Source organism: Oryzias latipes, chromosome 1, assembly GCF_053564925.1.
Source record: "Oryzias latipes strain Hd-rR chromosome 1, Olatipes_Hd-rR_3.1".
In the NCBI taxonomy this organism is placed as follows: domain Eukaryota; kingdom Metazoa; phylum Chordata; class Actinopteri; order Beloniformes; family Adrianichthyidae; genus Oryzias; species Oryzias latipes.
Window position 1 is genome coordinate 697,505 of NC_136237.1, and position 14,656 is coordinate 712,160.

Below are 14,656 nucleotides of genomic sequence, written 5' to 3' on the forward strand. Positions count from 1 at the left end.
GGAACATTCTTAGAACATTCTAGACACTGGATGGTCACATGACTTTATTCAAAGTCTGTCCACACATTGGACTGGAATGATGGACTGATCCGTGTTCATGACATCACACGTGTGTTGTCCGCTGATGCACGTGGCCGGTTTACCTTATAGTAAACTAAACCAACTTTGTTTGAATCTATTTGGTATTTTCCAAGTTCGACTATCAACTGATGTCTTTTTGAAACGAGTTTTTAGTGGTATCGGTTCATTGAAGTGGATTCTCCCAAACAGATCAATCTGATTGGATCATTGGAAAAAAATCGATTCATCGTTTTATTAAATTAGCCTGTAGAATTTATTTGCTCACAGGTCCAGTGTTTTTTTTTCTCAGGTTGATCTTTGAAACCTTGTCGTTTGAGGTCTGATCTACTGGATGCAGATCAGAGTCTCTGTCCGGTAGATCACCGCGTCTGATTTAGTCGGTCCCGTTCTAACATCCACGCGGCCTCACATCTCGCGAGGAGACTGATGACACGCGATAGTTTTGCACAATCCCAGCAGCAGCGGCGGTTGCAGCAGCAGCGGCGGTTGCAGCAGCAGCAATGGCCGCGCTCCGCAGAGCGGCAGCCCTCACCGGGAGGCTGCTGCTATGGCCGCTATCAGGAGGGGAGCTCCCCCGTGGGCAGACACGGCGCTGTTTGATGGTCGGCGCGTGCGTGGCTGCGGGGAGCGCGGCGGTTCTTTACTTCCATCGCAGTGTGTGGAGCAGAAAGAGCCACCGGCTCCCCACCGGCGGCTGGCTGCCGTCCATCCCGACCGTGGAAGCCAAGGAGCGGGTGAGTGAGGCGGTGCATCAGGGCGGCTGGGTGGTGGGTGGGTGGGGGGGGGGGTTGCTGTGTTACTGCTGACTCTGCGCCTCCGGACTTCGACAACTGTCGGCTTCGGCTCCGTTTCTGCGGGTTTTCTGTTCACTCCCGACAGCTTCGGTCGCTGAGTCCCCGGATGTTCTGTGGATCGATGGCAGCTGAAACACAGAAACGTTCTCTCGTGGGCAAAGTGTCTCGCTGGAAACTGCAGATACGGTAGCTGCACCGTTCGGCTGCAGGGTCACTTGCGCGCGCGCAGACGGCGCTCTCCGCGTGTTCCGGTGCTGAAAGTGCTGCGCGCAGGGACAGTGGCGGCTCAAACTGCGCAGGTGCAAGTGACGTCATCAGCTGTTGATCTGATAAATTACGTTAGTAAATGAGCTGAACCTTCATCCCAACTTTGTTCATTGAGGATCGTTCTAACAGAAGGAGTTTTGACGTCAAGGATTTTAATAAACTTTTAATTACAAAATACATTTCCTGAAGAGAATTTATTCTTTTACTTTCAGTCACTGTAAAATCCAGCCACAGGGGTTGCAAGCCAGTTACTTCTGTGCCGGTCCCAAGCCCGGATAAATAGAGAGGGTTGCGTCAGGAAGGGCATCCGGCCCTTAGACATGTAGGGTCCTTGGTAGGGGGGTTGCTTGGACATCACTGCCAGCAAGCAGCAGATGTCCTCCTGGCACCCTACCCGCCAATTTTAACCGCACTTTAGACATTTAGGGCCCCTTGGTGGGGAGGGTGAGGGGACATCACTGTGAGTAATCAGGAGATGTCCCCTTAGTGCCCTACCCCCCAATTTTAACTGCACCCCCTTAGTACAGACACCCCTCCCCCTTCAATATATACATTCCAACATAAACACACACACAGACCCTCTCAAACACACATACATGCACACACGTTTTGCAAGGAAGGTGGGACCTAGGACCATCTGTCCCCTACCCCTTCCCTGGTGGGGGGTACTGGGCCCTTGGCAACGGCGGCCGTGTCCCCTGGGTGCCGGTTTCCTGGGCGCGGCGGTGCTTTCTCCGCACGGGGGGGGGGGGGGTTCACATTACACCTGAGCCAGGGGTGTCCCTGGGGGGTGGGTTCTGGTCCTTGCCCCTGGGCGCTGGGCCCAGCCAAATCTCCAAATGTGGCCGAGCCTAGTCGGGCCAAGTTTACAACACCCCTGGTGGGCCCCCTTTCTCCCCGGTGCGCTCCCCTCCTGGGCGGAGGCGGTTGGCCCCTGCCTTGCTCCTCCCTGGACCAACCGTGGGCCGGGTGGGTGGCTGCCTGGAGTGCGGAGCGGGTCTCCCTTGGGGGGTCCTGGCTCGTACCTGGGGTTGGGGCGGGGGGATGCCCGGAACTCTTGGGGGGTGATGGGCTGCTCGTCTGGGGCTGTGGGCGTCCTTCTCGGGTGGGGCCCTGCATTGGGCTCTCCCGGCGCGGCGGGGGGGCTGCTCTCCTGGTTGGGCTGGGGCGGCGCTCCCTTTCCCCCGTGCCTCCGTGCACTCTGACTCTGGGGGCCTCGCGGGGGTCCTGCTGGCCCTGGCCTGGGTGGCGGACTGGGTCGCCCGGGGGGGCGGTTGTTCCCTGCCTGTTCCCGTGTGGCGTTGGGGGGGTTCCGGCTGCCGCTGCTGCTGCGGCGGGGGTCTTGGTGTGGGGATGGCTGGGCACTCTCCTTCCTTCTTTACACATTCCTCCATCCATTTTAGAAAAACATAAACACTCACCTGAGCACAGGTGTTAGCTCACCTTTGCACTAACAGTTTGCATGTTTGAATGACTGAAATATTTCACACTAGTTGGTTTAAAGGCATAAGTATGCGTGTGAACACTATCTGTTTTGTGTACATGTTGACATGTGGACATTTTTTTCAGCTAGCAGGTGTGTTGATAACATTTGAGTGTGTGTGTGGACAGGCCCCGCCCTTTTTGTACTACATTTGAACCTTACCGTGATTGATAAACAACCAGTAAACCTGTCTGCTCTATGCTGCTTCATGGTCTTACCCCCCCCCCCCCCCCACTATCACCCTCCCCCCCCCCCCCCCCTCTAACATCCCTCTCTCTTCTTCCCCCCTTTCCTTTTCCGTCCGGTCCAACACCAAAGATTTTCAAACATGGTTGAAATTAATAAAGTTTGGCCTCAATTACAAACGGGGTTTATTCAGACATACCTCTGGTTTGTCTGAAGATTAATAACCCCTCTTGTTAAAGTAAAATATGTCCAACACAAGAGGCCCTCAGGTCTTATTTGCCTGCCCAGCTGTTGCACAGGACAAGTTAAAAAATTAAAAATAAAAAAGGAAGGGCATCCGGCGTAAAAATTGCCAAAATAACCATGCGAATCATCCACAACACTTTAGACATACCGGATCGGTCGAGCCCCGGGTTAACAACGACCGCCACCGATGCTGTTAACCTACAGGGTGTCGGTGGAAATTTGACTACTGTTGGTCGAAGAAAGAGGGGAGGCAGAAGGGTCCGTGGCAGACATGATGGAGAGAAGGAAGGTAGATGTACTGTGTGTGCAGGAGACAAGGTGGAAGGGCAGCAAGGCACGTAGTATTGGAGGAGGATACAAACTGTTCTATCATGGTGTTGATAGGAAGAGAAACGGGGTAGGAGTGATTCTGAAGGGGGAGTTTGTAAACAGTGTTCTAGAGGTGAAAAGAGTCTCAGACAGGATGATGAGCCTAAAGTTAGAAATCGAAGGGGTGATGGTGAATGTAGTCAGTGGGTATGCGCCACAGGTTGGCTGTGAGTTAGAAGTGAAGGAGAGATTCTGGAGTGAGTTGGATGAGGTCATAGAGAGTTTTCCCAGAGGAGAGAGAGTTGTTATTGGAGCAGACTTTAATGGGCATGTTGGTGAGGGCAACAGAGGTGATGAGGAGGTGATGGGCAGGTTTGGTGTGAAGGAAAGGAATCTGGAGGGACAGCTGGTGGTGGACTTTGCGAAGAGGATGGAAATGGCTGTAGTCAACACTTACTTCCAGAAGAGAGAGGAACATAGAGTGACATACAGAAGTGGAGGTAGTAGTACTCAGGTGGACTACATCCTATGTAGACGAGGTCATTTGAGAGAGTTTAATGACTGCAAAGTGGTGGTAGGAGAGAGTGTAGCCAGACAGCACCGCATGGTGGTGTGTAAGATGACTCTGGAGGTCAGGAAGAAAAAGAGAGGGAAAACAGAAAAGAAGACCAAGTGGTGGAAGCTACAGAATGAAGAAACTTGTGAGGAATTTAGGCAGAAGTTGAGACAGGTCCTGGGTGGTCAGGATGAGCTTCCAGATGACTGGGAAACTACAGCAGAGATTATCAGGGAAACAGGTAGGAAGGTGATAGGTGTGTCATCTGGAAAGAGGAAAGACGGTAAAGGCACTTGGTGGTGGAATGAGGAAGTACAGGACTGCGTCCAGAGGAAGAGGTTGGCTAAAAGGAAGTGGGATGTAGAAAGGACTGAGAAAGGTAGACAGGAGTACAAGGAAGCGCAGCGTAGAGTGAAGAGAGAGGTGGCAAAGGCCAAACAGAAAGCTTACGATGAGCTATATGACAGGCTAGACACAAAGGAAGGAGAAAAGGACTTGTACAGGCTAGCCAGACAGAGAGACAGAGATGGGAAGGACGTGCAACAGATAAGGGTGATTAAGGACAGAGATGGAAAGGTGCTAACAACCCAGGAGAGTTTACAGAAAAAATGGAAGGAGTATTTTGAGGAGCTGATGAACGAGGAAAATGACAGGGAAAGAAGGGACGAAGATGTGGTTGTTGTGGAGCAGGAAGAAGCAGAGATTGGAAAGGATGAGGTGAGGAAGGCTCTGAAAAGGATGAAGAGCGGAAAGGCCGTTGGTCCTGATGACCTACCTGTGGAGGTATGGAAGTGCTTAGGAGAGACAGCAGTGGAATTTCTAACGAGGTTGTTCAATAGGATTTTAGAGAGTGAGAAGATGCCTGAGGAATGGAGGAGAAGCGTTCTGGTCCCGATCTTTAAGAACAAGGGTGACACGCAGAACTGCAGCAACTATAGAGGAATAAAGTTGATGAGCCACACAATGAAGCTGTGGGAAAGAGTAGTGGAAGCCAGGCTTAGGAAGAAGGTGGAGATCTGTGAGCAGCAGTATGGTTTCATGCCCCGTAAGAGCACCACTGATGCCATTTTTGCTTTGAGAATGTTGATGGAAAAGTACAGAGATGGTCAGAAGGAGCTCCATTGTGTGTTCGTAGATTTAGAGAAGGCGTATGACAGGGTGCCGAGGGAGGAGCTGTGGTACTGTATGAGGTCGTCTGGAGTGGCAGAGAAGTATGTCAGAGTAGTTCAGGACATGTATGAGAGAAGTATGACGGTGGTGAGATGTGCTGTAGGTCAGACAGAGGAGTTCAAGGTGGAGGTGGGACTACACCAAGGATCAGCTTTGAGTCCTTTTTTGTTTGCTATGCTGATGGACAGGCTGACAGACGAGGTAAGACAGGAATCTCCCTGGACAATGATGTTTGCGGATGACATTGTAATTTGCAGTGAGAGTAGAGAGCAGGTGGAGGAACAGCTAGAGAGGTGGAGGTTTGCTCTGGAAATAAGAGGCATGAAGGGCAGTCGTAGTAAGACAGAATACATGTGTCTGAACGAGAGGGATCAAGGTAGAAGCGTTAGGTTACAGGGGGCTGAGGTGGAGAAGGTGCAGGAGTTTAAGTACTTGGGGTCAACAGTTCAGTGTGATGGGGAGTGTGGAAAAGAGGTGAAAAGGCGAGTGCAGGCAGGTTGGAGCGGGTGGAGGAAAGTGTCAGGAGTGTTGTGTGACAGAAGAGTGCCAGCAAGACTCAAAGGAAAGGTGTACAAGACAGTGGTGAGACCAGCTCTGCTCTATGGGTTAGAGACGGTAGCAGTCAGACAGAGACAAGAGGCTGAGATGGAGGTAGCAGAGATGAAGATGTTGAGGTTCTCCTTAGGAGTGACCAGGTTAGACAGGATAAGGAACGAGTACATCAGAGGGACGGCTCATGTTGCCTGTGTTAGCGACAAAGTCAGAGAAGCCAGACTGAGATGGTTTGGACATGTTCAGAGGAGGGATAGTGGATATATTGGTAGAAAGATGTTGGAGATGGAGCTGCCTGGCAGGAGGGCAAGAGGACGGCCAAAGAGGAGATATATGGATGTCTTAACAGAGGACATGAGGTTGGCTAATGTTAGGGTAGAAGATGTTCATGATAGAGTGAGGTGGAAAAGGATGATCCCTCCCAAAGCATCTGCTGCAAACATTCTCACAGGAACTCTGTGTTAGAGCCAATTTCCAAAGAAGACGTTCAAATAAAAGAGTTTTTGTTAAATATTGTCCATCTTTTGTCATTTTTTTTAAAGAAAGGAAAGGGAAGCAGAAAAAGATCGATTAAAACCAAAACTTGAATTTGGCGTAAAAGAAATTAGAGATGTTATTTTTTGGCCCTATTGCCCAGCTCTGGTTCAGGGGGAACTCTGCCTCCCTGCAATAGTAGCTGGGATAGGCTCCAGCAACCCTGTGACCTCGAAAGGGATTTAGCAAGTTCTGAAGATGGATGGATGGTTGGATGGAGGGAGGGATGGATGGAGGGAGGGATCAATAGAACAAGGGAGGGTTGGATGGGGGGAGGGTTAGGGTTAGTTTTTATGTTTTGCTTCTATCTGTCGCCCCTTAAAGACCCACTCTGATGAAGTTGATGTTTGGTGTTTTTAACATGTTTTTCCGATTCACATTTTATATATGAGGAACATTGATATTAAAACTGCATTTCTGAAATCTATTTATTCAAATTGTTATGAGTCAGGAGCAGATGAAAGAAGGCAGTTAGCAAAAGCTTGTATTTGTGATGTAGAAAATATGCTGGGCGGAGCCACCACCTCCTTGCTCCGCCCCCTTTCTGATGCAGACCAATAGATCCATGAAAGTCTCTGTTTTACTGGTCTGAGGCTGGAATCTGGATCAGAACTGGACGGATGGATGGATCTGATGGTTGGGGGTGTGAGGGCTGTAAGCTAGCAGGAGAGCATTTGAATAAAGGGATGATGCTCCGCCCAACAAGAGGTGAATTTCTAATGAACACCTGCTGCTCTGCAGAAACTATGTCCTAAACACGGTTTTTTTATTTGTCTCAAAACATCATTAAAAGAGCACTTGGAACATTTTGAAAATAGATCAGAAGATGAAAAGAGCGGGACTTTTAAAAGTCATAGTCCGACTTTGCAGCTTCCACTTTGACCGTCACGGCTTAAGGGAAAATCTGCATCACATTTGAATGGTTTCTGCATGAAATCTTGTGAACAAATAACGTTTAAAGCAGCTGCAGATGTTTTACAGAGGATGAAGATAAACTTTAACAGATAAGGAAAGTGAAGTTTAAAAAAGAAACAGCTCCGTTTCAGCCTCGTTCAAGTCGGTCCGTGAAAATACCGTCAGATATTAAACTCCTCTGCTATACATCCTGGGTCTAGTTTTAAACCTAAAATCAGCAACAGTTTCTGACTCCTGCAGGGTTGTGTTTGGTCTGAGAGATGGAGTCACTCAATCAGGCTTTGAGTAAAGTTGGATGGCTTAGTTGGCCGTGTGTAGAACCGGACACCAGGGTTCAAGTCCCGTGCGTGCTAAGTGTGGGTCTCTTGGGCAAGACCTGCCTGACTATGTAGCCACAACCCAGGGTCTCCCTGTTCTGGTCCCCAGCCTGGATAAAATACAGGGGGTGACCCCTGAAAGGTCAACATGGTCATGTTTAGAATTTATTTACTTATTTTTTCAAAAGTCACTTTCATTGGCTGTATATGAGAACTGCACTGAGTTCCAAACAGGAAGTGGCTCCAAGAAGCTAAAATCCCATCAACTATAGAGAAATAAACAGCTGTTCCTCATTCTATTGGTTAGAAGAACCGTTCTGCATCTGATCCTTTTTAACATCTATTGATAATCCTCATTGTTTGATGTTTATAAACTGACCAATCAGATGCCTCAATTAAAAGTAGGTGGAGCCTGCTGGCCCCCACATCCAACGTTCAAAACGTGATTGACAGAGTTTGTGTAGTCCGCTTTTAAGTGGTAGGGGTGTGGCCTTTGGACAAGCTCACTGCTGATTGGCCAGAACGAGGACTCAGACCGACTCACTGCTGACTGACGAGGTCTGGCTCCACCATGGCGGAGACTCTGTGGGACGCCACTCTCACTCCAATCCAGTTCTTACATACAGTCTGTGGGCGGTGCACAGTGCATGTTACACATCTTTGTTGTTCAGGGTTGCAGTATAACACAAAAGTGTACCAATATTTGATGTCCATATGGAGCTCCAAAGGGTTCACAATTATCAGTTCTAATACAAATGAAGTTCTATAAAAGTCTTCTATTATAGAAACTCTTTAGGATTTACTATTTTGAAAAAAAAATCTAATCCTGGTAAAATGTAAATATTAATTAAAATAATCATAGTTGAAACTTTTATATATATATATTTATGCAAATCGTTCATTTTAGAAAGTCGTTAGTACCTCAAAGTAATTTTCTGTTTTATTTTGGTAAAACTACTCTCATGTTTACTGATACCTATAAATGTCTTGGTTTTGTTTTTCATCAAAATATGATGTTCTCAGAAGGAAAGCAGCGGTTATCAGATTCTGCTGGGAGGAGCTTGATGATAAATCAGATGAAGGTCTGTCCTGAGTTCAGCTTTGACACGTTTAGTAAATTATACGGTGGGATCTGTGTTATTTATGCTGCAGGAGTCTGGGCTTATGAAGACGCTCCTGAGTGTGATAGGTTTTAAAACAGGGCAATGAGATATTTTCTGGGTGTACACAGGTTCACCACTAAAGCCGCCATTGAGGGGGACATGGGGGGGGAACCTTGTGTGATCAAACAAAGAGCAGAAGTTCTCAGATTATGGAACCGGCTGGTGACTTTACCTGCAGAGAGACTTGCACCTAAAATATTTGATTGGGATAGAGCTCATATTTATCCCTGCTGTAAAGATGTATTGAACATTCTGTGAACCTACAATCATTATGTTTTAATTGTTTGAAATGTAAGATAGATAATGTTAAGGAAACTTTAGTTGGTTATTATGAAAAAGAATGGAAACATGAAACTGCTTCAAAAACCAAAATTACAAACTTATTTGCTGAGCCATATGTTATATATAACTTAAAAAGAGGACAAAGATCCATATGTGCTCCACTGAGAGCAGGAGTGCTCCCCCTACAGGTGGAAGTAGGGCGCTTTAAAGGCGTTCCTGAGGAGGAAAGACTCTGTGAGGTCTGTGAGCTGCGAGTGGTGGAGGATGAATTTCATTTTTTTGTTTTATTGTCCTTTGTAAGAAAAACAGAGACTTTGTATGTATGACGTCATAGAAAAGAAATGTCCTGATTTGTTTTGGTTATCTGAAGATAAAATTTTACGTTGGCTTTTCGAAAATGAAATCTTTTGTTTGGCAAATTTTGTGTCAAAGGCATGGACAATAAGAATGGAGACTTTGTATTCTGTTAGACTCTGATTAGGGGGGTTACTGGATTCTTTTTTTTTTTGATGGGGATGTATCTTTATGTATTGTGTATTTTGATTTTCAGTGTGATATAAGCCCGTGTGGACTGTGCACATTAGTGCATGACACTTAAATAAATCAAATTAATCAAAATCAATATACAATAAGATACAGAAACTGACAAATCTTTGTGTCTAAGCATAGGAAGTTTAAAATAAAGGATTTGTTCACTAGAAAGCAGGACTTTCCTCAACAGTTAATCTGTTGTGTTAGAAAGTTCATTCATTTATTCATCTTCTGAACAGTTTTGTCCCTTTCGGGGTCACGGGGATGCTGGAGCCTATCCTGACTGTGACTTTGTAGTTTTTAATGTCCCTTCCTGAAACCCGTTTTAGATTTATCCCTAACTGTGATTTTCATCTAGAGCTGTGAGTTTAGTGACACAAATCAAGTGGATTTCTTTTCTTGCCTCATTGTTTTCATGTTCGCCAAGTGAAAGCAGAAAAAAAAGATCCTACCAGTTCCACCTGATACAACACTTTTCTCCAATCCCTCTTTGGATTCTGTGACGTTCTAAGTGAACCTGCTTGTGCTCAACTAGGACTTAAGTGCGAGGCCTTCCTCTTCTGCTCCAGCGCAGCATCAAAGCTTTATGAATGGACCTGCATCCTCATTAGCATGTTTGCTGAGTCCAGCAGGAAGCTGTGTGTGCGCGGCCTGCAGCCAAACAGGCTTACAGTTGGAAACCTCTCTGCTAATTACACATGCTGCACCGTCTGTTGGCACAGCAGGTTCTGCATACCGCAGCTAATCAAGTTTTGGTCCAGCGTCCCGCCGAGGACGACAGAGCGAGGAAAACACAGGGAGGAAAGAAAGAGTAATCAAGTAGAAAGTGTCCTTCACTTTCACTGCACCAAATACGTTGGCTCTATTTTTAATCCTCCAGAGCTAAATGGAGAGCTGAGGTCAAGAATAGACGATCTGCTGGTCGTAGAGGCTGAAAGCAGGGAGGGGCACCTGCAGCCTGCAGTCCTAGGAGCTGCAGTACAGCTTTGAATGAGCTGTGTGTAGATTTCTGTTCCCAGAATCCCATCTGACGGCTAAATCTGGGCCTTTTGTATTAACCCTTGGTCTATCCTAGGCACTTTAACGTTAGGAGTGGGTCATCTAGACCCACTAGACCTTACATGAAATCTTTCCACCTTTATCCACCTTTGTCATGGTAGGGAGAACACGTCAATGGAAGGGGGGGGGGGTCATCTAAGATAGCACAAGGGGTAAACGTGGAGAAAAATGTCAGGTTTGCTGTCCTTACAACTGAAAGATACATGTCTGGTTTACTGTAGAGCAGGGGTGTCAAACATACGGCCCCCCAGGTGGTTTAGTCCGGCCCACACATAAAGAGTAAAAATCATAAGGATGATTAAAAAAGAAAGCAAGTTTCTAGTCCATTCCTGTGGTGAGTTATGGTTTTTAAAGAAATAACAGAAATGTGCAATGCCGCCACTAGGGGGAGCAAAGGAAAGACATCAGTGCTCAAAGAATATGAGATTCAGCACCAATAAGGGACTTATCATATAGAAAGGTTTTTGGATTGCTTCAGTGTCAGATGTAAAATATTCAGTCTGTATTAATTTGAATAGACCAACTTTTTTAAATTGAAATTTATTTTATTTGAGATCCATTGGTCCCAAGTGATTAGGCTACTATGTTGCTTGAGGCATTTTGTTCCAACTGAGTAAAAAACTAAAACAAGCTGATATTTTGCTTTTAAGTTACTGGTCCGGCCCACTTGAGATCAGACGGGCTGAATGTGGCCCCCGAACCAAAATGAGTTTGACACCCTGCTGTAAAGTAAGCATCACATCCAGTAATATTTGTGTTACCGTCTGCAGGCACAACCTTTGGATTTTGAGGAGGGAGATGTGTACATTTCTTCCCACGAGCAGCGGTTCCGGATGTTCAGCTCAGTGGAGTATGAAGGCCAGCTGTACATGACTCCCCAGAACTTCATTGAGTCTGTTACTATGAGTGAACCAAGAAGTAAGTATGAAGATGACAGGTTTGTCTGGAGCCATCGCATGTAAAAATGTCATTATTATTAGTTCCTTGTACCAATGTTCGTCCAAATACGTTTTGGTAAACTCTAAGAGTCAAATCAGTTTTATTCTTAATTTTCTTGTCGGCTAAAACTTTAAAGAAACAATGACTGATGCTTGAAGCCCGATCCTCACTCATCACAAACCCTTCTGAAACAGTTAGAATGGATTCAGCATTTGGAATATTGCTCAACATCAAGTTTTTTATTCAGAGCAGTAGACTGTACCGTAGGGCCCTTTGTGTCTCTCTGGGCCTTAAAACCAGGAGTTCTTCCTCCCTCATCAGTTTAGGGCCAGAGGTCATCTTCTTCCTCCATACTAAACTCCTGCTCCAGATGATAATTATTCTCCACCGTTATCTTCTGATTATTTTATTTATTTATTTATTTTTTTCAACTTGTCCTGTCCAACAGCTAAGCAAACAGATGAGAGCTGAAAGCATTTTGTGTTGGACATATTTTCCTTTTACAACAGGTATTATGAATCTTATGATACGGCAGATGTATATTTAAATAAACCCCTTTTGTAATTTCAGCCAAACTTTATTCATATTAATTATATTTGTAAATATTTTTTGTTGGACCGGACGGAAAAGAAAAGGAGGGACGAAGAGAGAGGGATGACAGATAAGGGGGGGGGGGGGGGGGGGGGCAGAGGGGTGATTATAGTAGTGAGGGTAAAATCATGAAGCGTCAGAAAGCAACAAGTTGCTGGAGCTTTAGAATCACAACTGACAGGTTAAGATGCATGAATAATGTAAAATGGGCGGGGCCTGTCCACACACACACTCAAACGTTACAAACACACCTGTTGGCTCCAAAAGTGTTCACACAAGTCTACATGGACACACTACCACTAACATTCACACACGCCTACTTTCAGACTAACACACATGTGAAACATCTCATTCAGTCACACAAACTGTCTGTGCAAAGGTGAGGCAGCACCTGTGCTCCAGTGAGAGTTTCTGTTCTTCTGGGGAGGATGATGGAATGTAAAAAGAGGGAGAGAACCCAGCCGCCCCCCCACCAAGGCCCCCCACCGCAGCGGCAGCCGGGACCCCCCAACACCCGCACAGTACAGATAGAGAAAGACCGCCTGGCGGGCAACCACATCTGCCACCCCGGGCAGGGCCGGTGGGACCGCCACAGTGGCCCCCAACGCCAGAGAGCAGGGGGGCACAGGGGGCAGAGAGTGCAAACCCCAGCCCGACCTGTAGAGCAGCCTCCCCACCGCGCCCAGGGGGCCCAGAATAGGCAGCTTTCCTCATATGAAACTCCACCATTAGCTTCTTCAGCGTTTAACCCGTGTGCCACCTGAAGCACGCTTACGTTGGGAGTGGGGTCATCTGGACCCCACAAAATAGCACAAAGGTTAAGGAGATTTTCCGGCTGCTTCCGAGTCAGCAGATTACTCCGTGCAGGGGCACAAACTTCGGTTACAGCCATTCAGGAACTGGTGGAACCGCGAATACGCAGGGTCCCTGTTTTTATGACGTAGAAAATACCAGGGGCGGAGCCACAAGCCCCTCGGTCAGAGTCAAGGGTTAACTTCTACTGCATCATCACCAATAAAAACACGCTGGAAACGCTTTGATAATAGATCAGAAGGTGATCGCAGGGGAACTGCAGCCTTTCAGAGTGAACTATAAGCATATAGATGTTAATATATTATACTATATTCATAAATATGGTAATATATTCTAATGAAGGGGCTGTTCCTCACTTTGTGATGTCACACTCTTAACAGCATCGTTCTGTGATGCGTTCCAGTCCTCTCATTTGCAGCAGATCAGCCGTCTGGCCTTAAAGCAGATGTTTCTACATTTTTGTTTAGTCTGAGGTTGAAAGGAACACACACATGCACACACACACGTGCACACACACACACACAGAAAGCCCACGTGTCCCCTCAAAGTCTCCATTTTCTCCTGTAAATTTCTAAACTCAACCTTAGCTTGAATAGTTTTTCTCATGACAACAACTTGAGTCCAGAACAATCGATTCACAACCGTCGTTGTTCTGCAACACACAAACTGTGCACCTGTGTGTGTTTATGTGGAACCCTGGTTGGCTGTCATAGGATCCAGCCAGTCAGACCTTTTCTGCAGCCAACATCCCATAATGCCCCCTTTGAAGTTTACTTCAATGAACTTTGTCGTATAAAGTAGTGTTTCAACAGAGACACTACAAAGGCAGGCCGTACTTTAGACGCTGGGATGATGAGTGTGTATACAAACCTGTGGGACGGACGCTGAACATCAGGGACGTCTGCAGATGCTATCTGACTGAGCCCACCCAAACACTCGTCTCCTCTTTCTCCTTCCTTCTGCCTCCTCTCTTGTGTCGCCGTCCTGCAGACAGGAGGCCCTGGAGGTCCCTGACCAAACAGGTGGGAGACCTTTCCTCTTTCCGAAAGCTTTTGACGTCACGTTTAGAGCTGCTGCTCTGCAGCTGCATCGATGCAGATGCAGCCGCAGCTGCAGCTGGTCAGAGCTGTCGTCTGCTGCTGGTTTGCATGAAATGTTCTGCCTTGAATTCTCCATGTTCTTTGTCCCGTTCATAAAAAGCTTGTTCAGTTTTGATTCCAAAGTGAAGTTAAACAGAGGAGCCTCAGGATTGAAGTCCACCCTGAACTGAATGAAGCTCTGGACATGGGCACGCTGAAAAGAATGGTGTCAAACGCCTTCATGGAGGGAGAACCCCTCACTCCTGGCTGGACGGAACGTTCTCCATGTTCTAGATCTCCTTCCTAAAGTGTAACATGTGGGAGGGGTTAACCTGTTAACGTTCTGTAAAGATGGCAAACATTCTGCCAGCAGCTGGTTGTGAAGCTGAAGATGGAAAATGTCTTTTTTGTTTGAAGGTTCTGTGTGTCTGAAGGAGAACCGTTCTTCAGGAACGTCTGGTTCATTCGAGCAGCTTCTTCAGTTCCAACTGCTGGTTGGAAAAGTCAAAGCTGGTCAGCAAATGTGAATCTGCTCCGGGGCTTCTGATCACAGAGGTCCGCTGACGTCCCGGGACCTGATGTGGGTCTGAAGGTGGGGGACTCGTTCTAATGGGACCCAGCAAAGACAGAACGTGTCTCCGAGTCACATCCGTTGAACGGCTTCTCCATCTTGATTCAGATGTTCCTTCACTCATCTTGTCTGTCGTCTCGGTCCAGAATCAGAACCACTGTTTTCCAGAAAAGTATCAGAATGTTTCTGCTCAGAGGAGAACAGAACCCTGCAGGGTC

General features: G+C 46.9%; 1 protein-coding gene across 13 annotated transcripts in view; it reads left to right on the forward strand.

The window, feature by feature from the left end:
- Positions 1–454: 454 nt before the first annotated feature.
- Positions 455–14,656, forward strand: part of micu3a (mitochondrial calcium uptake 3a) — a 46,608-nt gene continuing 32,406 nt past the window's right edge. For 2 of the 13 annotated variants that reach the window (XM_078945503.1, XM_078945729.1), the window contains exons 1-3: positions 481–815; positions 11,216–11,363; positions 13,779–13,810. In XM_078945503.1, the coding sequence (XP_078801629.1) occupies positions 582–815; positions 11,216–11,363; positions 13,779–13,810 (414 nt within the window). In that variant the 5' untranslated portion in view covers positions 481–581. Of the gene's footprint in view, positions 816–11,215; positions 11,364–13,778; positions 13,811–14,656 lie in introns of all 13 variants that reach the window. The other 11 variants (XM_078945578.1, XM_078945761.1, XM_078945903.1 and 8 more) reach the window with 10 other exon arrangements.